Source organism: Neoarius graeffei, chromosome 16 (assembly GCF_027579695.1).
Source record: "Neoarius graeffei isolate fNeoGra1 chromosome 16, fNeoGra1.pri, whole genome shotgun sequence".
NCBI classification, from domain to species: Eukaryota; Metazoa; Chordata; class Actinopteri; order Siluriformes; family Ariidae; genus Neoarius; species Neoarius graeffei.
Window position 1 is genome coordinate 45,008,466 of NC_083584.1, and position 23,686 is coordinate 45,032,151.

The following is a 23,686-nucleotide window of genomic DNA, read 5'->3' on the forward strand; positions in this document are numbered from 1 at the left end:
AATTTATTGAAAGCACAATGTGATTTTTGTCGTGCTACATTCTGTTCTACCAGCATTTATTACAGAACGTGTACACAACCCTTTGTTTTGCACAAGGAAGGCGCTTTGGACATGTATAGTGTTTGTGTGTCTAAGTCCTCACTGACACTTTGATTTAGCTGCTGCTGAATTGTAAGGATGATTAAAGAGCATAAGAAGAAAAACATCTGGTACCATAAAGTAGTGTACAAGATTGTGATTGTTAAATACTTAGCTTTCGCTTGCAATACAACAAACTGGACCAAGAAACTGCAGCTCCTCTAATATTTCTAAACCAGTATGCTGTTAGTGTGTAATCTGGGACCACTTTAATGGTGTAACACTTTTACCACAAAATGTTTTCAAAGCGGGTGGTGTAGTGGTTAGCGCTGTTGCCTCACAGCAAGAAGGTCCGGGTTCGAGCCCCGTGGCCGGCGAGGGCCTTTCTGTGTGGAGTTTGCATGTTCTCCCCGTGTCCGCATGGGTTTCCTCCGGGTGCTCCGGTTTCCCCCACAGTCCAAAGACATGCAGGTTAGGTTAACTGGTGACTCTAAATTGACCGTAGGTGTGAATGTGAGTGTGAATGGTTGTGTCTCTCTCTGTGTCAGCCCTGTGATGACCTGGCGACTTGTCCAGGGTGTACCCCGCCTCTCGCCCGTAGTCAGCTGGGATAGGCTCCAGCTTGCCAGCAACCCTGTAGAACAGGATAAGCGGCTACAGATAATGGATGGATGGATGTTTTCAAAGCTATAAAAGCTCTGATTGAATGAATTTCATGTTTTTATTCATTGTATGAATGGCTTGTCTTGATTTCCACAACCCCAAATCAGAAAAAAAGGTGGGAAAATGCAAATAAAAATATAAAGCAGTGATGTCTAAATTGATTTTGTCTTGTATTTCATTGCAGACAGAATGAATCCAAGATATTTCATGTTTTGTTGGTCAACTTAATTTCATTTGTTAACATACATCCATTCCTGTGTTTCAGGTCTGCAACACATTCCAAAAAAAGTTGGGACGGGGCAATTTAAGGCTATAATTGAGGTAAAACAATCAAATAATGATGTGATTTGAAACCGGTGATCGAAATCATGATTTGACTAGAATCAGTATCCAGGAAAGGCAGAGTCTTTGAGGAGCAAAGTTGGGCGGAGGATCTCCAGTTTGTCAACAAATGTGTGAGAAAATTATTGAAATGTTTAAAAACAATGTTCCTTAAAGAAAGATAGGAAGGGATTTGGATATTTCACTCTCTGTGGTGCATAATATTATTAAATGATTCAAGGAATCTAGAGGAATTTCAGGGCATTAAAGGGCAAGGGCACAAGCCTAATCTGAACACCCGTGATTTCTGATCCCTCAGACAGCACTGCATCAGGAACTGTCATTCATCTATAGCTGATATAACCACATGGGCTTGGGATTACTTTGGCAAATCTTTGTCAACCACTACAATACACAGTTACTTCCACAAATATCAGTTAAAACTTTGTGCAAAAAGGAAGCCTTACGTTAACTGTGTCCAGAAGCACTGTCGATTTCTCTGGGCTCGGAGGCACCTGGGATGGACCATCACACAGTGGAAACATATATTGTGGTCAGACAAATCAGTATGCCAGGACTTTTTTGTAAGAAACAGATGTCATGTGCTCTGGCCCAAAGATGAAAAGGACCATCCAGACTGTTACCAGGAACAAGTCCAAAAGCCAGGGTGTGTCATGGTATGGGGTTGTGTCAGTGCCCTTGGCAAAGGTAACTTACATTTCTGTGATGGAGCATTAATGCAGAAAAGTACACTGAGATTTTGGAGCAACATATGCTGCCTTCAAGACGACAACTTTTCCAGGGATATTTCAACAAGACAATGCAAAACTACATTCTGCACACATTACAAAGGCAGGGCTGTGGAAGAAGAGGGTGTCTGTCCCCTCTGTCCCCAATAGAGAACGTGTGGAGAATTTTGAAATGAAAAATGCAATTTGAGTGCAATACAGGTCAAAGATTATTTACAAATCATTGTTTTCAGTTTTAATTTAAATTCCAACATACCGTCCCAACTTTATCTGATATAGGGTTGTATTTTACAGAAGGTATAAAAACACTTGCTTTGAAGAGACCAAAAACAAACAAAAATGGACAAAACCCACCAATAAAACGCCAAACCACTTTTCTCTGTGTCAAAGGTGCTTCTGTCGACCTCTTATTGAAGAGTTTTTGTGTAGGAGTTTTAGTTGTTACACAACAGAGAAATCTGTGTTAGATAAGTGCACTGCAGTGCAAAGGTCTGATGTGTTTAATACTTTCAAAAGCTTCATTGGCTTTCAACAGTACAAATAGTTACCAGGTTATTCATTAATACCAATGTTTAATATGAGGTTTTCATTGTTTTGTGGCCAAAAAAAAAATCCATAAGCCAGTGTGATTGAGTGATTCTGACTGAGAAACCTAATGTTCCATATTCAGCCAGTGTGGCGTTGTGGAGCCCGGTGCTCTACGCAGGCAGGAAACTGGAATGAGACTGTAGCAGGCCACTGATGGCCCTCATGCGCTGTGGCAGGGCAGCGTTGGTGTCTCGGTGCCAGCGTGGACAGTTACCCTGGCTGGAAGGTGTTAACACGAACTGGGCTACATTAGGCAGCTTGAGAAGGTTGATGAGTTCATGGGCTCGTGTGATGATCTCCTCACTGTCCTCCTCGCTGAAGCACGATGCAACGCGTCCACTGTGCGCAAATGAGCGCATCTTAGACAGAAACAGTGATGCCCTAGACAGACAGGCAGACAGATACAGTCAAACTTAAGTCTTTCCACTTATATACTTTCCATATTGTAGCATTACAATCATTCATTTGCAGAACATGTAAAACCCAACACATATACGGTAATGTTTTCCAAACCCTAACCTCAATCTCCCTCCAAAACTAAACTGCCATGTTTATTTATGTTTGTACATTGTGGGCTCTGTCACCCCACTCAAGAAAGTACCTGGAAATATACATTTTTTATTACTACCAAAGGTTCCAGTTGTATGGTTTTTGGAACCCAGGTGAGCGTAGAGGAGGCAATATGTAAGAGATAACATAAGGCGAGCTGGTCATTATTGTGAAATAAACCCTGACTGGGTGATACATGGCCCAGACAGGAAGCTGTACATTATCCTGCTTATTACACGGCTACTTAAAGAAATCAACAATTTGACAAAATATTGACTTAAAAATGATTTTATTGCTTCCACTAAAAAACAAAAACCAACAAACAAAATATAGTCCTTTAGATTCTATGATCGGAACTGTGTCCCATAGCAACGTAAACTCTGCAGCCTTCTTAACATTACAATTCACGTTAAACTGAACATTAGTACTAGAAAAAAAAACTGCTGACGGAGTAACTTTTTTTTTGGTCACAGGGTGTCGTGAATGAGCTGACGTTGTTAATTTGATGATTAAAGCAACCAAATTTACCAGACTGCTTTCTGCGGATTGATACGAGATACGATTGGACGCTGTCCGCCTCAGTCTATATAATAACAGCCTGTAGAATGCTGTAATTGACCAATCAGTATCGAGTATTCAACAAAGCCGTGTAATAAGTGTGAAATAAAACACCACAGGGTGTGCTGTTATAGGAAAATTAGTAACAATGGAGTGGCGTCATGCGGCTTTGAGGTTTTACTGTTGTTGAACATCGGCAAAATAAAAGAGTTCCAGTTATAGTTAATGTTATAACAGCTATAAATAATTGTTCTCTTATATACTCAAAGTAAAAAAAAAAAGGCAGCTCATTACCGAGAAACCACAAAACACAACATCGTCCAGCATTTGACTTTAAAAGAACAGCTTTATCTCCGAGTGTTACAAAGCACTGGTACTTGAGACTCCTTCCATAAATGTTAAATAAATTATGTGTTTATTTCACAGCATATTTTAAAAGCTGTTTATTATTAGTATTGGATCATGTGGAGCATCTGCTGTACAAGTACCTGTGAATGAGCAGTTACTATAGAAACAAGAAGTTGATGATTTGAATGATAATCAGCAGTCAGGGCTGCTGTTAAAGAAAATGAATCACCTTCTGAACGATCCAACTGGCGAATTCATGAGCACTTTAATATGAAATATAATTTAAACTGGTTGACCAAAACAAAAAAAAAAACAATGAAAATAAAATCAAAATGTTAATCCAAGCCAAGCACTTGTAATATGTTGGCCCCAACAATGCCAGTGTCTCAGATCAGACCAATATCAAGGTGGAAAATGAGCTTCTGCTGGTTTGTGTTTGAGCCTGTTCCCAAGTGTATCTTTAACTGTAATGTAGTTTTTATACTCATTAAAAAACACTCTATAATAAACACTATTACTGTGTGAGAGCATTGGTGAAGAGAAGCGTACCGGGGAATGAGGTCCTGACTGCGGGATGCCAACTTTGCCAGCGCTGTCATGAGCACGGTGAGCAGTCGTGGTGAGTAGTGCAGGGGGCTGGCAGACTGGCGTACCTGTGTGATCTCAAACAACACTGCCTCAAGCCCCTCAAAAAAGGATGTTATGAGCTCCACGGTACAGCGAGGGTCATAGGAAAGTGACAAATACTCCCCGATTACCCATACCTACAACATGTGTACATGTGTTTGACCTGACCAAGCAATATATTACATTTTTATGTTTATAATAAAGATACAGAATGATTATTCTTTTCTGCCTCACCACATGTGTGTAGAAATCCTCTTTAGTGTAGATGTTGGTAGTGGTGCTGGTAAACTCCAGCAGCTCCTTGTACTGATCAACAATCAGCAGCGGGTGCAGCTTGCACAGTACCTGCAGGTGTGTGCTGAACACTCTACAGCACATGGCAACAGGTACAAAGCTTTACATTCATTTTATCTAGATATGTCTTCTGTGTGGGTATACTTAACAAACGCACCCACTGGAAGCATCAGGAGTGACTGACCTCTGCACTTCAGTGCTGAAGTTCTTTATCTTGTACAACAGGCTGCTTCTTTCCAGCAGGACCAGAAGCAGCTGGTTCATCATCTTCCCATCAGCCATCTACACACACCACACGGAAAACATGAGCCTGCACATCAACCATGTCACTCATATTATATATCTCCCTATTATACAGGCCGTTTCAAAAAATTTGATATCATTTCACAATCTAATAACTTTGCCAATTCTCGTTCAATTGACCTCAAATTTTAACAGCATGTGTGGAAACAGGTCAAAATTTTATGTTTTTATCTTTTTAGGTATAGAAATGCCATTCACTGGAAAAGGCATTTTGTGTGTTAGAGTACGCTCGAACATAGTCGAACAAGACTGTGCAGTGTGCATTTATGAGAGAATTCTCTAAAAATGCACCATTACCAGAAAAGACTGTTACCAAAGACATGCAGCAGCGTGTTTGGAAGGAGCTGGACTACCGACTTGACGTATGCCGCGTCTCAGGCGGCGTGCATATTGAAAATTTGTGAAACCGTTCATGGAATCCACACAACTTTGAATTTCTCATTCAAATTTTGAGGAATAAATCTTATATTGCTCAACATTAAGCCTGTTCAGTTTCATTTGCCTTGACTATGTAGTTTCTGGGGGGGGGCGGGGCGGCACGGTGGTGTAGTGGTTAGCGCTGTCGCCTCACAGCAAGAAGGTCTGGGTTCGAGCCCCGTGGCCGGCGAGGGACTTTCTGTGTGGAGTTTGCATGTTCTCCCCGTGTCCGCGTGGGTTTCCTCCGGGTGCCCCGGTTTCCCCCACAGTCCAAAGACATGCAGGTTAGGTTAACTGGTGACTCTAAATTGACTGTGAGTGTGAATGGTTGTCTGTGTCTATGTGTCAGCCCTGTGATGACCTGGCGACTTGTCCAGGGTGTACCCCGCCTTTCGCCCGTAGTCAGCTGGGATAGGCTCTAGCTTGCCTGCGACCCTGTAGAACAGGATAAAGTGGCTACAGATAATGAGATGAGATATAGTTTATGGGATATTTACATCTCAAATAATATCAAATTTTTTGAAAACACCCTGTATTTTATATATAATTTTTTAGATAGATAGATAGATAGATAGATAGATAGATAGATAGATAGATAGATAGATAGATAGATAGATAATGTTTCCAATCATTTTGGGTGAATAATTTTCATGCACATCTCAAAAGCAACAAATTAGTCCAACATCCTCAAGTGTTGATACTAAGAACTGGACTCTGCATGCAGTTTAGCTGTCCATGCTACCACCACCATGCTTCTACATCAACTGTAATTCCCCCCCCCCCCCCCCCATAGTGAAATCAAAACAAAACCATATTTAATCTGTCACTGCAGATTTTACAATCAATGATGGAAATATACACTATATGGCCAAAGCACAGTCAGGTCCATAAGTATTCAGACAGGGACGGTTTTCATAAGTTTGCACCTCTTTGGATCGTATATTCAGAGCTCTCATGAACAGCTGCCAAATGAAAATTCAACACTTGGAATCAACTGGAGACCTTTTATCTCCTTAATTTGTCATGAAATAATAATGAAACAGGCCACACCCGGCCATGAAACTACTAATCGGTCAATTGTCAAATTCCTTCTGAGCCTGTGAAAATGGAGGGACTGTGTAAAAAATGGCTTTAATTCCTAAACGGTTAATGTGATATTTGAATTAAAGCTGAAACTCTACACTTCAATCACATCTTGATTGAATTGCTAGAAACTGAACATTACTTGAAAATGTAAATGTTTTCAGATTCTTGATGAGCTTGCATATCTCATCTCATTATCTCTAGCCGCTTTATCCTATGCAGGGTCGCAGGCAAGCTGGAGCCTATCCCAGCTGACTACGGGCGAAAGGCGGGGTACACCCTGGACAAGTCGCCAGGTCATCACAGGGCCGAGCTTGCATATGATGTATGAAAAAGAAAAGAAACAACACATTACAGAGGACATACGGCAGTAGCGTTGAAGCAAATAAAATTTTGCCTCCTGTCATGTCTGCACACTGGTCGTTACCTGCTTAACTGTGTTGAAGTAAACATGTAGGAGGACAGGGACAATCTGAGCACAGCACAACACACGAGGACTCTCCGCCATCCCCTCCAGAGCATTATGAAGCATACTCAACCTGAAGAGGAGCACAGAGCAGTCAGAACACCTCAGCACCAAACCTCGAACTGCTTTTATGTAATATTTTCACATTATTCACTCATTCTTATGGATATTTCAACAGGTAATAAACCAGTAATTAATTTATAAACTGTGTTTGGTTCACTATTTAACACCAAATGCTTCCAGTGCTAATATCACAGGCAATGACTGGCATGTATCACCTGTCAATTGTGTCTCCGGTGCCTGCCTCAGGTCTGAGGATGTAGAGGAACAGTCCTCTGTAGGATGGCTGGCGAAAGGCATCCAGAGACGCTGTGATCTTAGAACCCTGCTGGTCCCACACAGCACGATCCGCAGCCTGATACCATGCTGACCTGTAGTGAGAGTCAACACACTCGCATAGGGTTGCAAAGGGGTGGAAAGTTCCCGGGAATTTTGAAGGGCCCGGGAATATTGGGAATTTTCAATTTTGGCATTTATTAAGTTTTAAACATTTTAAAACATTTCATCACCCAGAAAAACAAATTAAAACCCATGTTAAGCCTTTCTTTCAATTATGTACTGTTTTGTGCCAATTAAGAATTGGACATATTGCTAAAGGCCAATTAATAAAAGGCTTTTAGTTTTTCAATATTAGTATTATATTCAGATTTTTCAGTGAAAAATTATTATTCTCAATCTCAATTATCTAGTCCGAGGGACACTTAATAGAAATCCAGTCAAAAATGTCAAAGGTCAAATGCGCATTCCCAAGTTCCCTACCACAAAAGTGTAGAAGGTCTTGTATCCCTTGGTCTACTACACATTTCGAATACATTTTTTGCGTGTGTTGGGGACCTCTCGAATCTGCATTTCACTAGATTTCTACTAAGTGTCCCTCGGACAAGATATCTAGTAATTTTGAACTGAATAGATTATTTTTCTAGAGTGTACCATTTGGTAAGAATTAACTGGAAATCTAACTCATTGCATAACAAGTAGTGATTTCTAAAAATCTTGCAAAAACTAAATTTTGACCATTTTTATTACAAAATTTTACAAAACTTGAAGACTTGTCTACAGATTTAATCACAAAGGTATCGCATCATAAAATAACAAGGAATATTTTTAAAAAATTAAAATTTAAAATGTCTAATTACTAGTAGTCTTGAAATACGTTTTGCTGCTTGGAAAATATATTAGTGCCACTTTTTCTTTGAATCTGGAGCAAGGCTGTTTAAATGTCATTGTTTTAATAGTATTGTATACCCTAATCATTACTTCTAATCCGATAATTTGCAAGCAAATTACTCGACAGGATATGGTTTACAAACCAGTTGCAAAATGAAAAAGGAATTCAACTTGTTAAAGTATAATTAGCAAACAAAAAAGTTACAGGAAGCAGTCTTCAAAATCATAAGTAGAGTTAAAGTTGCTTTTGAAGATAAGTTCTCACAAAGTTTAAGGTTATTGTTTAATTCATTATATACTACCGTTCAAAAGTTTGGGGTCACTTTGAAATGCCCTTATTTTTGAAAGAAAAGCACTGTTCTTTTCAATGAAGATCACTTTAAACTAATCAGAAATCCACTCTATACATTGCTAATGTGGTAAATGACTATTCTAGCTGCAAATGTCTGGTTTTTGGTGCAATATCTCCATAGGTGTATAGAGGCCCATTTCCAGCAACTCTCACTCCAGTGTTCTAATGGTACAATGTGTTTGCTCATTGCCTCAGAAGGCTAATGGATGATTAGAAAACCCTTGTACAATCATGTTAGCACAGCTGAAAACAGTTGAGCTCTTTAGAGAAGCTATAAAACTGACCTTCCTTTGAGCAGATTGAGTTTCTGGAGCATCACATTTGTGGGGTCGATTAAATGCTCAAAATGGCCAGAAAAATGTCTCGACTATATTTTCTATTCATTTTACAACTTATGGTGGGAAATAAAAGTGTGACTTCATGGAAAACACAAAATTGTCTGGGTGACCCCAAACTTTTGAACGGTAGTGTACATGTACCAGGGAAAACCCGTATTGTTTTTGTAAAACATTTGGTGGTTATTAATTTTCTCAGTTGTTTAATTAGTTACATGCTTGTTTTTGCTTGTATGTTCTTCTGAACAGAACAGAGACCCAGAGAAATATCCTAATCTGAATAAAAGGACCTTATTTTTTTGTATCAATTTTTAAGTAAAGTTGGTTTTGAAAATTCCCGAAAAGTTCCCCAAAATTCCCATAAATTCCTGTTAATTCCCATAGAAATTTTCCACTCTGAAAACTCCCGGGAATTTTGCAACCCTACACTTGCAGCTTAAAACCACTAAATTCCTTAAAGGAAAACTCTGGGATTTTTTTAATCTGGGCCCTATTTTCCCATATCTTTAGGTCCAAATATTTACTTGGGACACAAATTATTGAATCGGTCCAGTATGAAAGTTAGAACCCTATAACCACACGTTATGCGCAATTACGCACAGGTGTAATTAAATAATTCGCTTGGAGTGCTTGTGTGAGGCACATAATTTTCCCCATGTGGAATCGGGTTCAAAGCCTTGGGGTTGACTCTTATACAATATATCCAAAAGTATGTGGACACCTGACCATCACACCCATATCTGGTTCTTTCACAAACTGTTGCCACAAAGTTGGAAGCACACAATTGTACAGAATTTCCTTCACTGGAACCAAGAGGTCGAATCTTATTCCAGCATGACAATGCCCCTGTACACAAAGCGAGCTCCATGAAGATAGGATTTGAAAAGTTTGGAGGTGAAGAACTCAAGAGCCCTGTGTGTTTATACGAAAACAATTATCTGCCTCAGGCTCAGCGAATATCGGTGAATAATAACGTGGACTTTGTCTCGGTTATTATTCACTTTACCTTCGGCAAATAATTGTTAAATAAGGTAATATTCAAATAGCTAAGCTACTCAACAGGGAATAAAGTTATAACATAGACCAGCTAACTGATCAATAAAATCATTTGCTAATTACACTCACTGGCCACTTTAATATAAACTTGTTCTTGATTCTAAGATTCCTGTTCTTGGCTGCAGGACTGGAACCCAATGTGGTCTTCTGCTGTTGCATGCTGAGATGCTTTTCTGCTCACCACGGTTGTAAAGAGTGATTATATGAGTTGCTATATCCTTCCTGGCAGCTCGAACCAATCTGGCCATTTTCCTCTGACCTCTCTTATCAACAAGGCGTTTGTTTCCACCCACAGAACTGTCGCTCATTCAGTGTTTTTTGTTTTCCGCACCATTCTGTGTAAACTCTAGAGACTGTTGTGTGTGAAAAGCCCAGGAGATCAGCAGCTTCTGAAATACTCAAACCAGTCCATCTGGCTCAAACCAACACCCATGCCACAGTGAAAGTCACACTTTGAGATCACAATTTTTCCCATTCTGATGTTTGACGTGAACATGAACTAAAGCTCTTGATTTGTATCTGCATGATTTGATGCATTGTGCTGCTGTTGAGGGATCGGCTGATTAGAGAACTGCATCAAACAGCAGGTGTATGGGTGTTCCTAATAAAGTGGCCAGTGTGTATTTTATTATCAAATTTTATTAATACTGTCAATTAGCTGCTGCAGTTCTAATGCTTAATATTATTCAACTGTATTTAACTATTATAACTATTGAGGAAATTTAGACGTGGCCAATTCCCACCCATGAGACAAGGTGTTTCCGTCCCAAATCTTGCCAACCTGTGTTGGAGGTCCAGGGCTGCAGCCAGGCAGGGAAGATCCAGCAGGGTGTGGAGTAACTCAATCGCCGTTTCAGGAGCCAAAAGAGAAGGCAGCAGCTCCATGAACTCAGAGATCAGCCCTGGACTGTTCCATGCCAGAAACTATTGGACAAAACAGTGAGTGAAGAAGTATCACGTTACTCCATCTATCCACTGTTAAAGGCAAGTCATTTGAGCTTTGCTGAGAGGAAAGGTCACCTTGAGCAGGTTGGGGAAGCTATGCCTGTATATGGCGACTTTCTCCTGCAGCACGCTCACATTGTGCAGGCAGAAATGGACAAACTCATAGGCCAGCATGGGCTCGTTGAAGAGCTCGGCTGGGAAGCGGCTAAAGAGATGGAAGAAGACAGCCTCCGATTCCACAGCAGCCGTTTCACCTGGATAGAGAACACACACACACACGATGTCATCTACACCCAGCACAGCTACTGTCCCAAGACTCAAACTTAGTCCATTGATACTTGTAACACAAAAGATGTTAGATAGTTAATAAAGACATCTTCAGACACGTGCAGCATTTCTGTGTCATGCCTTTGTGGAAACGTCGCAAACCTCTGCCTTTTGATTGTGTAGCACAACAGAATATCCTCATCTCATCTAATTATCTGTAGCTGCTCTATCCTGTTCTACTGGGTCGCAGGCAAGCTGGAGCCTATCCCAGCTGACTACGGGCGAAAGGCGGGGTACACCCTGGACAAGTCGCCAGGTCATCACAGGGCTGACACATAGACACAGACAACCATTCACACTCACACCTACGGTCAATTTAGAGTCACCAGTTAACCTAACCTGCATGTCTTTGGACTGTGGGGGAAACCGGAGCACCCGGAGGAAACCCACGCGGACACGGGGAGAACATGCAAACTCCACACAGAAAGGCCCTCGCCGGCCACGGGGCTCGAACCCAGGACCTTCTTGCTGTGAGGTGACAGCGCTAACCACTACACCACCGTGCCGCCCTTGTATTGATCCTGTACGTTTTTAATTTTTTTTATCAAAACCCTTTGGGTACAGGTGAGGTTTGCTTGCAATCAACAGGACACTCACTGTGGTTGAGGTAGAACTGAGCGATGGGCAGCAGGATTCGAGCAAACGCCAGGTCCGCACTCAACCTTCCATACAGCGCTTTGATACATGGAAAGCCACGGTACACGTAGGAAGGATCCTCAATGCAAATGATGTCCATTATGGACACTGACTCCACAATACACTGGGCAAGAGAAAACACCATTTAGCTCATGTTGGTGAATATGAGGCTCGTCCTCATCACAGGGTTGTTTGAACAGAAATGTTACAGGTTTTTACACGTTATGTCTGCTGTGTGCACCATTTTGGTTTAATTAACTGGATATCATTTATTTCATTAGCGTTTTCTTTTTTCTCTCAACCCTAATCAGGTAATGCCTCTGAAAGGTACTTGCTTAATGAAGACAAAAATTACATTATTAGGAACTGCAGACACTTGCTTTTGAATTCATTTTATATTTTTTTTTCAATGAATATAATGATGAGAAGGCATTTCACTACAGACAAAGCTCAAATGTTTCACAAGAGTGCTTTCCTTTCCATTGTGAAACTTCCTGTAAAACAGGAAGCAGCATGAAAAAAAAATGAGAAGGCAGCTTAAAAAAAAAAGGCGCATGGAAGCAGAAGGTTTTAATGCAGTCTAAAATCATGGCTTTTTTTTGGGGGGGGGGGGAGACAACCACTCTCTCAGTGCAACCAGTTTTCAAGTCTTTAATTAAAGCTAGACTGCCTTTCAGATTTTTCAAGTGGAGGTCATAAAAAGAATTTCCCCTGACACCCAATTATTTTTGTTTAGTGGACTGAAAGCAACTGAATTTGAATCACAGACTTCCAATTTTATTAGGTTTTTTTAAAAAAAAATAAAACAATTAATGAATTTAGGGCCACATGGCCCTAAATTCGCCACTATTTTTTCCTGCTTCACCGTGACGCAATACAAGATACTACATCATGCATCACGTAGTGGGCTTTCCCTGTTTGCGCAAGGCATTGTGGGATACAAGTTTGAAACAGAAGAGAAAAATGGAGGACGTGAGTGTGCAAGTGAAACGTGAAAGACCGACTACAGTAATGGAAATCGAGAAGAAAAGGAAACGCAGGACCAAACTAATAAATATCGGCGGTCAGCGAGCACCTCGGTGTGATCAGCTGTGCATTTAGTGACAGAATGATGTAACCATCAGTGCACGGTCAAAGGTAAACCTGTAGATGGCAGTAACGCAACAATGTGGATGCCAGCTGCTGTAAAACGCAAAAGAAGAAGAAGAGGAAGAAGGTAATCCTGCGCATGCGCACATGGACTTCCTCTGTCTGCTTGACTGCATGAAGCGAGTGATTTCGTGCACACTATTTGCTCAGGAATCCTCTCAGATTAAAGAACTTCCCAGCCACAGAATGGCCTGATATTTTTAAGATATTACAGAAATAAACATACATCACAACGACCAAATTTCAGAGTGAACTAAATTTCACTAATTTTATGAAATCGAAAGGCTGTATAGCTTTAAAGAATGAAACATAAATAAGAAACCCATCACTGAAAAGATAGCACAAAGATCTGACTTCATTAAAAAGACTGTGAGAAAGATTTCTGTGCATAGGCTGAAATGAAATGGGGTTACCGCTTTCTGTAGCTCTGCATCTGCTTTCTTCACAGCCTCTGGAAAGAAACACAGAATGATCATTAAAGTGCTTTGACAAAACCAGACTGTGAGACGAGCTTGTGGTGGTGAACTCACTCCGGTCACTCTGTTCGATAAGCCGATGGCAATACTCGAAGGCTTTCTCCCTCAGACGCTCTTTCGGTGGAAGCATACGACTGGACGAGGAGGTTGCAGACACCATGGACATCACTGAACTGTCCAACTCAGACCGGTCATCTACACAGCAGGAGAGTACAGAGATCAGTGAATACAAGAGTCAATCTGAGGTAAGGAATCAATGAGGTGAAGCAGCAATTTGAGTTAAAGCAGCAATTTGAGGTAGTGTGTCGACATGAGGTAAAGAATCCATGAAAGGGGGCATGGCAGTTCCTGATTCAACCTCCTGTTCCTGTGTCCATGTGTGCAGTTTCTGTGTATGTTCTCCTCATATCTGCATAGGTTTCCTCAGTCCTCAGGGTTCTCCAATTTCTTTTCACCTCCCAAAAAAAAGCATGCCAGTAGATGGACTGGCTAAGGAAAACTGCTTCCTGTGGGTCAGTGTGAAATCCTCCTAGGTATGAATGAGTGTATGAATGTGTGACTGGTATCCCATCCAGGTACATTCCTGCCTCAGACCCAGTGTTCCTGGGAATAGGCTTCGGATCTATGCTACCCTGACCAGGATAAAGTAGTTCATGAAGACGAGTTCGTGAATGAATGGAAGAGTCAGTTCACGAGGTGAGGACAAGCGCTAATCTGAGGTAAAAGTCATTAGATTAAAAATGGAGGAAGAAGTACAGCTATTATTCTAATTATGATGAATAATCATGGTGTCCGAGTATTGATTTACTGTTAGCAGAACAATTCACACAGCAGCTCTGGATTGTGAGCAGAATGTGGAGGCCCAAACCTGGTCCTGGAAATGGATCACTATGTAAACTATGTTAATTGCAGCCTGGATTTAACATTTTCTTCTGATTAGCCAGGATTACAAGTGGACCAGGGTTGGGTACACCAGCAGCAGAAGAAAAATTAATTTGGGTTATTGTTAGAAGTCAGATTTAAGTCAAGCTTGGCACTCGCTACTTACCTTGGTGTGGAGTTGTATGAACAACTTGTGCTGTTTTTAGCTGAGCTAGCAAAAGTAAAAATTCAATCCCAAGTTATTTCTGCATGACATAAAGGAAACTGTAAATTGCTGTTGGAAGGGTATTGAGCACAAATCTATCAAACTCAACACAAGCTGTATGATGCCTAGGGTGGAGCTAATTTTTTTTTAAAAAGTTATTAAAATATGACCATCTTACCACCTAATTTGATTTCTAAATATGTAAAAATAATTCTGGTAAAATGAAGAAATCTAACCAGTAGCTCAATCAGCATGAAGTTTGGCAGCCAAGCCACAAAGTCCGCCACAATCAAGTCCTGCTGTCATTAGAGGCATTATTCAATATAGGGCCTTCAATAATACTTCACTGGAATGGATTGGGGCAGCATTAAATACTATCTGTTTACAGTGGTGCTTGAAAGTTTGTGAACCCTTCAGAATTTTCTATATTTCTGCATAAATATGACCTAAAACAACATCAGATCTTCACACAAGTCCTAAAAGTAGATAAAGAGAACCCAGTTAAACAAATGAGACAAAAATATTATACTTGGTCATTTATTTATTGAGGAAAATGATCCAATATTACATATCTGTGAGTGGCAAAAGTATGCGAACCTCTAGGATTAGCAGTTAATTTGAAGGTGAAATTAGAGTCAGGTGTTTTCAATCAGTGGGACGACAATCAGGTGTGAGTGGGCACCCTGTTTTATTTAAAGAACAGGGATCTATCAAAGTCTGATCTTCACAACACATGTTTGTGGAAGTGTATCATGGCACGAACAAAGGAGATTTCTGAGGACCTCAGAAAAAGCGTTGTTGATGCTCATCAGGCTGGAAAAGGTTACAAAACCATCTCTAAAGAGTTTGGACTCCACCAATCCACAGACAGACAGATTGTGTACAAATGGAGGAAATTCAAGATCATTGCTACCCTCCCCAGGAGTGGTCGACCAACAAAGATCACTCCAAGAGCAGAGCGTGTAATAGTCAGCGAGGTCACAAAGGACCCCAGGGTAACTTCTAAGCAACTGAAGGCCTCTCTCACATTGGCTAATGTTCATGAGACCACCATCAGGAGAACACTGAACAACAATGGTGTGCATGGCAGGGTTGCAAGGAGAAAGCCACTGCTCTCCAAAAAGAACATTGCTGCTCATCTGCAGTTTGCTAAAGATCATGTGGACAAGCCAGAAGACTATTGCCTTTTCAAAACAAAAATGTTTTGTGGACAGATGAGACCAAAATAGAACTTTTTGGTTTAAATGAGAAGCGTTATGTTTGGAGAAAGGAAAACACTGCATTCCAGCATAAGAACCTTATCCCATCTGTGAAACATGGTGGTGGCAGTATCATGGTTTGGGCCTGTTTTGCTGCATCTGGGCCAGGACGGCTTGCCATCATTGATGGAACAATGAATTCTGAATTATACCAGTGAATTCTAAAGGAAAATGTCAGGACATCTGTCCATGAACTGAATCTCAAGAGAAGGTGGGTCATGCAGCAAGACAACGACCCTAAGCACACAAATCATTCTACCAAAGAATGGTTAAAGAAGAATAAAGTTAATGTTTTGGAATGGCCAAGTCAAACTCCTGACCTTAATCCAATGGAAATGTTGTGGAAGGACCTGAAGCGAGCAGTTCATGTGAGGAAACCCACCAACATCCCAGAGTTGAAGCTGTTCTGTACGGAGGAATGGGCTAAAATTCCTCCAAGCCGGTGTGCAGGACTGATCAACAGTTACCGCAAACGTTTAGTTACAGTTATTGCTGCACAAGGGGGTCACACCAGATTCTGAAAGCAAAGGTTCACATACTTTTGCCACTCACAGATATGTAATATTGGATCATTTTCCTCAATAAATAAATGACCAAGTATAATATTTTTGTCTCATTTGTTTAACTGGGTTCTCTTTATCTACTTTTAGGACTTGTGTGAAAATTTGATGTTGTTTTAGGTCATATTTATGCAGAAATATAGAAAATTCTAAAGGGTTCATAAACTTTCAAGCACCACTGTAAATATACCACATTGCTATAATTGTCAATGTATAACTAAACTATTTTGTTGAACAATATTTTTAAAATTTGCTTTATTGATAAAATATCAAAAAGACAGTACCAATAGGCTAAAAAAAAAAAAAAGCCTGTCGAATGGGTACTTCTTTTGAAAACGTGTCTGTGTGCAATTATCCGAATATGTTCTGAATCTGTAGTTCTGCACAATATATACAAATACAGAGCTGCCCAAGAACACGTGTCTAATTTTTCCAAAACTTACTGTACACGTACACAAAATAAAATTATATTAAATCATACCTTAAACAAGAAGCCATCACAGTGAGCTTTATCACACAAATGCAAAGGACTAGAATTGTATACAAACTATATAATAATATAGCTTACAATTTGTACATATGGTAACAAATGTAAATAAAATAAATACATATAAATGAACAACTGATGATATAGTACAGACTAGAATATACGTAAAATGGACAATTGTAAAAAGAAAATAAATTACTTTTGTAATCTTCGAGTTGATTGAGCTACCATTAAATTTAAGATCTAATGCACAAACTTTGTCTATATGGTTTTTCGTACAAATGCATGGGTGCAAGTATAAAATTTTCTAAAACCTGAAAAGTCTGACAAGGTCAGATGTGCATGGTGCAGCCATGCAGGGGGGGTTACAAAGGGAGGTGAGCCCCCCTTAGGGCTCGAAAAAAAATTTTAATTACAAGTTAAAATGGTTGTCTCTCATGCAAACATTTATAATATTAATAGTTATATGATTTGCATATTCACATCAAATGTTTAATACATTTCATCAATTCATCTGAAATAATATTTCAAGTACAAGGCTTGATATTTCAAAACATCTAGCAACTACTAATTTAAATGTTGAAACAACCATTTTTAATATGCTTTTGCTGTGATATCTTTTTTACAATATATACACTGGAATAGCTGTGTCGATTTGGTCGAACAACGTGCTACGTGTGTGAAACATGATATCACACATGTATAACACCATGAAACAACGGGCTAGTCAGGACCGCTCGTCGGTGAGCGGTGGATAAATTGAATGAGGTTTGTGGCGATGATGAGATGAAAAGATTTGTCTCATGCAGAGACTGTACCGCAGTAACCCGGTAATACGCTGAGAGTGAGACAGTGAGAGGGCCACCCCCCCGAAAATCTCAACGGATTTACACGATTTGGAAAATTGACTTTCAGAACCGAAAAAAAACGGAGCTTCCGGCACATGCCGGAAAACTTGCACCCATGCAAATGGAACATGTTCAGGGGGTAAGACCAAATAAAATGAATGAAAAACAATTTGTCATTTAAGCTCTACCCTAATGATGCCCAATCCATTGGCAATAGTACACTTAAATAGGAAAGTTTTGATCTCGTTACCTGATTCTGTATTCGCGGTTCCGTCTGTGTCGTAGGTAAGCAGCCAGTTCTTGAGCATGGAAAAAGTGTACAGGTTCATCCACTGGTCTTCGGTGTAGCTCTGCCCCACGCACAGCACAGTGAAGAAATCTCCTGCCACCGCTCCGTCCACTTCAGTCATTAGTGCTGGCTGGAGGAAACATCATGCAGCGTTGGAAGCACTCATATTTGTTTTATAGACTTCCTTTAAAATACTGTATGTTTCTCCACATCTTACAGCCTTGTAATTATTTGCTCATGTGCTTAAAAAAAAAAAAAAAAAGAGGACCAGCTATGAAGATTTGGCATTTTTTAAAAATCTAAATATAGGCCATTTCATTTACACTCACTGGCCACTTTAATAGGAACACCTCGACCACTGTACATATCCAATCATAACACAATGCATAAATCCCAAGAGACCAGCAGTTTCTGAAAAACTCAAACCAGCCCTTCTGGCACCAACACTCACACCACGCTCAAAGTCACAGAGATCAGACATTTTCCCCCATTCTGATGTTTGATGTGACCTGTATCTGCATGATTTTATGCAATGTATGGCTGCCACATGATTGGCTGATTGGATAACTGCATAAATGATCACTGTATGAGAGGTGCACATGTTCCTAAAAAAAGTGACCAATAAATATATTTATTCTATCCACATTCACTGGATATGAGCAATTGCGTGCTCTGATTAGCTACTCTACTACCAGGCTATCAGCTCATATACCATGAGTAGAGCAATACAAAATGGTGGAGCACATCAAGTCAGATATATCACTTTGTCCTCAAGTATTTAAAAGAAACAGAAATAGCTAAAAGAATATCGTTTCCCCCAAATATCTCCTGTTCCACACTCCAGCCCAGTCGGTGGTGATAATGCACCTTTAAGCTGGTTTGCCAACGGCCAAAAAAACCTTCAAGAAGAAGAAGAAAATGGCGGAGCATGGCGCTGAACCAACCGAGGACGAAATAAAAACTCTACTCGAAAACAAAACCCAAAAAAATACACAAAAAAAGCAACAAAATATTGAATAAAAGTATTTGATGATAAGAACATCTTTTTTATTTTTCAAGAATCATCATCATCGCATTTTTCACAAATTGCTACTGTCATTTTGCAGGTTTGTTCACATTCTAAGCGGAAATTATTTTGTTGGACGTTTTGTATAACTTTTTTTTTTAAAGATATTTTTTGGGCTTTTTACACCTTTATTGGATAGGACAGTGTAGAGACAGGAAATGAGCGGGAGAGAGAGACGGGGAGGGATCGGGAAATGACCTCGGGCCGGAATTGAACCTGGGTCCCCGGATTTATGGTATGGCGCCTTATCCACCTGAGCCATGACGCCCCCTGTATAACGTTTTTTTAATCAAATTTGCAAAACATAAATATAAAAATGCTCCGTTTCTCAAAATCCAGTGAATGTGGAATAAAACATATCTGTGACGAAGCTCAGTCATCCAGGTACATAGTAATCTGTGGTTGGTTGAAGAGAGCAACTGGACTTGCTTGAAGATTCTTGAAAATGTTTCGCCTCTCCTCCGAAAGGCATCCTCAGTTCTGTCTGACTAATAGGGAGTATCCAGTATTTATCCTCTCATGGATCATCATAGAATCCGAATATGTTTCTACGCACTTTGGGATGAAATCCCTATGAGAGGACTTCCAGAAAACTGGCAGACATCTTAGCCAGAGAGGATCGTTCATTTTTGTCAACCTGGAACGACCATCATTGAACAGAGGTGGGTGTCTATGACATCTTTTATCAGCCACCTACAATGCAGCCATCAGCATTCGGATTCTATGATGATCCATGAGAGGATAAATACTGGATACTCCCTATTAGTCAGACAGAACCGAGGATGCCTTTAGGATGAGAGGCGAAACGTTTTCAAGAATCTTCAAGCAAGTCCAGTTGCTCTCTTCAACCAACCACAGATGAATAAAACAGTTATTCCACTCAATCTTGTCGTGCATGGCTTATAGCCAACTTGCCGCTACGCACCTCATCGACTATCAGCTCATGTACGACTTGATTTCGTGGAATAACTGTTAAATAGAACATGGAGGTAAAGGTTTTAGTTAAAAGACTTAGTTTGATATTATGAGTGTTTTCACAATACATAGTAACTTGTTACTATGAACAACAATAAAAATCATTTATGATGCCATTAATATCCCAAGAGTGTATAGTGATCTCATGTATAACAATATCAATATTAGGGTCCTTCCAGCGACCAAGTGGGTTAGTGCTTTACCTGTCGTGACCTGGGACTGATGAAAAAAACACCAGAAGACATGGAGGCACCCTGGTGAATGCTGGCATATCGGAGCCATTCAGCCAGCTTCCGACTAACCAGATTCACCTGATCTGTGATCAACACATTCATAATTACACCGTCTGATTTTTTTTCCATATAAAAGCAACTGTTTCAAAAACAAGACAAATGATTATTGCAGAAATGACTGACTTTATCATGTCCACCTGCTGTTGATAAGAGCTTACCTTCATTAAGAATATCTGAAGAGAAGCTGAACATTTTAGAGAGAATAGGAAGCGTGTGTTTGTGGACCTGCGTCTCAGGCTGTCTCGACTCCAGACTCTTCAGTAAATACTGACAGAGAGGAAGCAGATCATCCTTGCTTCCAGCCTGAAGAAAAAAAACAAAACAAAAAAAAGAACAGGCACCGTTTCAGCAGACTGCATATTATAAAACTGAAGAAAAGTGTAAAGGGTGAACGGGAATGACCTGTGCAAGCACTACACTGGCCAGATAGCTGAGTGCTCTGTTGTCCTGGCTGAGGTCGATGGAGAGACTGTGCACACTGAGAGGCAGACTCTCTCTGAGGATGGCTGAGGACAGAACCTGCAACTGCTCCAGACAGGATGGAGAGCGCAGCAGCATCTGGAGCTTCTTCACAAGGTCTGGAGGAAGCCTGGCAGTGGAGATGGGCAAGGTATTGTGTTTTATTCACTGTAGTGACTGCTCACTATAATATATTGTAACAAAACAGCACTGGAAACTGGCTGTAGTGCTCTACATAATGGATAGAAAGCCATTCGGGATCCACAGATAATGTCCAATTTTAATACTGTCTAACCAAGTTTTCATTATGTATTCCAAGATGAAAATATTGGCACTCCGTGGTGAAAAAGCACGAATTTCAGCATCAAGTCAAGCTGATGTCCTCTTCCAGCAATCCCCTGCCATTTCTCTTTGTTTCTGAACATTACCTCTTTGTCTGAATGTACTCCTGAGTTACGAATCATAGATGGACTCATGGATGAACTTCCTTACATTAAAACAGAAATTTTATTCATTGAGCCCAAAACCATTCTCTCAAAAATTTCCAGAACGCTCAGGTGATATAAAGTGGGGTCCAAAAGTCTGAGCGCACATTCAAAGTATATTATTGACAACAACTTGAGTGAAAAGTAGATTCTTTGAAATGTTTAGATAAATTTCAGACTTCAAAATTATTTGGTACAGCCTCTTTTTATTTTAACGACAGCGTGAACTTGAGCTTGCATGGACTCCACAAGTTTGTGCAAAACCCGATGATCCATTTTAGATCAAATCCACTAACGTTTTGTCTGAACACATGCTTCAACAGAAGAGATTAGACCTGAGGAAAAGCTGACCTTTTGTACAAAGCAGTCAATATCATGTTTGAGTATATTTAAAATACTGAACTAAAATACTGCAGAATCTTAAATCTCATCTCATCATCTCTAGCTGCTTTATACAAACATTCTCAAACCTGTTTATTTTCTATTTTAAATGAAAAAGTCTTAGACTTTTGTCAGTGAAGGACAGACTGATATCAGTGGAAGGCAATTTTTTTTAGTGCCATAAACCCCAAACTTTGCAATACCATCTCCCAGCACCTTCATAACTTTTTCTCCCAAAACTTTCCCATGTCTTATTCTTGCAAGTCTTCCTGCATCATCATCATCCATTTATCCATCCATTGTGAGTCACCAGTGAGTTGGAATCAATCCCAGTTGACACTGAGCAAGAGGTGAGGTAAACCCTGGAAAGGGTGCAGGTCTATCGCAGGGTTAACACGAAGAGACAGACAACCATTCACACTCACACTGAAACCGATGGGAAATTTAGAGTAGCCAGTTGACCAAATCTGCATGTCTTTGGACTGTAGGAGGAAATCCACACAGGCACGAGGAGAGCATGCAAACTCCACAGAGAAAGTCCCCAGTCGACTGACAGGTTCAAACCCAGAACCTTCTTGATATGAACCAACAGTGCAAACCACTGCACCACCACATCACCTCTCATCATCATCATCATGTGCACATGCCACCATTTTATGATGCTTCCTTACATACAGTGTGTGTTGCTGAGACAGAGCTTCATGGACAATGAAGTAGTAACCCTGTCCCTTTGAGTTACATGTCAATCCTGGGATCAAGATGCTGACCTCTTCTGCTCCTCGGACCTGCCTGATCCATCCTGATGCCCTATGCCTGGTCGGAGTCTCATCACATCGCTCCTGTGGAGGACGGCTCCATACGGACAGTTGAAAGTCACACTTGGAAGACACTCTGGACACTTACAGTAATGCTTTTATGGCTGAGGACTCCAGTTGACTTGCTAACTTTAGGACTGCAGTTGTCATGAACAGTTTTGCACTCAAGTTTCCATCAATGAAGAGTTTATAACATCAACGAAACTGTCTTCATGTTAAAACTGTTAACGTTATACAGTAGTCATGTTGTCTGTTGTTGCCCAAATGAGGATCTGAGTCTGGTTCCTCTCGAGGTTTCTTCCTCATGTCATCTGAGGGAGTTTTTTCTTGCCACCGGTGCCACAGGCGTGCTCATTGGGGATAGATTAGGGATAAAATGAGTTCATGTTTAAATTCATTCAAATTCTGTAAAGCTGCTTTGCGACAATGTCTATTGTTAAAAGCGCTATAGAAATAAACTTGACTTGACAATGGGTGTCAGAGTTATGAAAAACATCTTACGTTCTGGCATATTTTGTAGCAGAAACAATCAGGTGGAGCCTCTGAAGAGAATCAATCACCTCTCCTCCAGCTTCTTTACCTGAATGAAGTTGTTTACATACACGGCCATAGAACTTCTGCAGCTCTTCTTCCTGTATTTCTCTAAAATGTAGGACACGAATATAACCATGATCATAACTCATACTCTAAACATCCTTTCATTTAGTTTCTCACCACAGGGAGCTGGACTGGCATGTAGCAGAAGATATCTGATCAATCTTTATCTCACTTTATATCACTCTGATAAATAAGGAGTGCGTTAATTCCTGAGATGATGCTTTACTTCAGGCACACTTTACAATCTAGCGACAGAAACCATATAACGTGCATTAGGAGTAAGTCTATAGTGTATATCACTACACTGGAGTCAAATATAAACATTATTTCAATAACAAAATATCCTACCTTGCCTGTTTGATTAAACTCTCTGTTCCGGAAGCGTACATACTGTCACAACAAACTCAAACACATCTGAGAGACTTTACAGAAACAAGCAATATCATCAAAATATATCGAATTAAACTCATAACAGTCAAAGGTGTGTTTGTTGAGTCCTACAAAACACATGACAGCTACTTCCGTGTTCGAGTAGTCA

General features: G+C 40.3%; 2 protein-coding genes across 9 annotated transcripts in view; one reads left to right on the top strand and one right to left on the bottom strand.

The window, feature by feature from the left end:
* The window catches only part of mmd2a (monocyte to macrophage differentiation-associated 2a), a 40,718-nt gene extending 38,004 nt beyond the window's left edge, over positions 1-2,714 (top strand). For 3 of the 6 annotated variants that reach the window (XM_060943059.1, XM_060943056.1, XM_060943057.1), the window contains one exon: positions 1,007-2,711. In XM_060943059.1, the coding sequence (XP_060799042.1) occupies positions 1,007-1,049 (43 nt within the window). In that variant the 3' untranslated portion in view covers positions 1,050-2,711. Of the gene's footprint in view, positions 1-1,006 lie in introns of all 6 variants that reach the window. The other 3 variants (XM_060943061.1, XM_060943058.1, XM_060943060.1) reach the window with 3 other exon arrangements.
* ap5z1 (adaptor related protein complex 5 subunit zeta 1) lies at positions 2,032-23,686 on the bottom strand. 3 transcript variants are annotated; one of them, XM_060943053.1, is made up of 18 exons: positions 23,497-23,686; positions 23,053-23,193; positions 20,814-21,000; positions 20,570-20,714; positions 20,322-20,434; positions 18,039-18,207; positions 14,596-14,640; positions 13,602-13,742; positions 13,485-13,522; positions 11,884-12,046; positions 11,035-11,213; positions 10,796-10,938; positions 7,323-7,475; positions 7,006-7,117; positions 4,960-5,057; positions 4,716-4,848; positions 4,404-4,618; positions 2,032-2,780 (listed from the first exon to the last, which is right to left on the bottom strand). In XM_060943053.1, exons 1-18 carry the CDS (start codon positions 23,535-23,537, stop codon positions 2,510-2,512), a joined length of 2,487 nt encoding a protein of 828 aa, XP_060799036.1. In that variant the 5' UTR covers positions 23,538-23,686; the 3' UTR covers positions 2,032-2,509. The 3 variants fall into 3 exon arrangements, with proteins under 3 accessions (XP_060799036.1, XP_060799038.1, XP_060799037.1); XM_060943055.1 differs by lacking the exon at positions 23,497-23,686 and adding an exon at positions 23,266-23,364; XM_060943054.1 differs by lacking the exon at positions 14,596-14,640.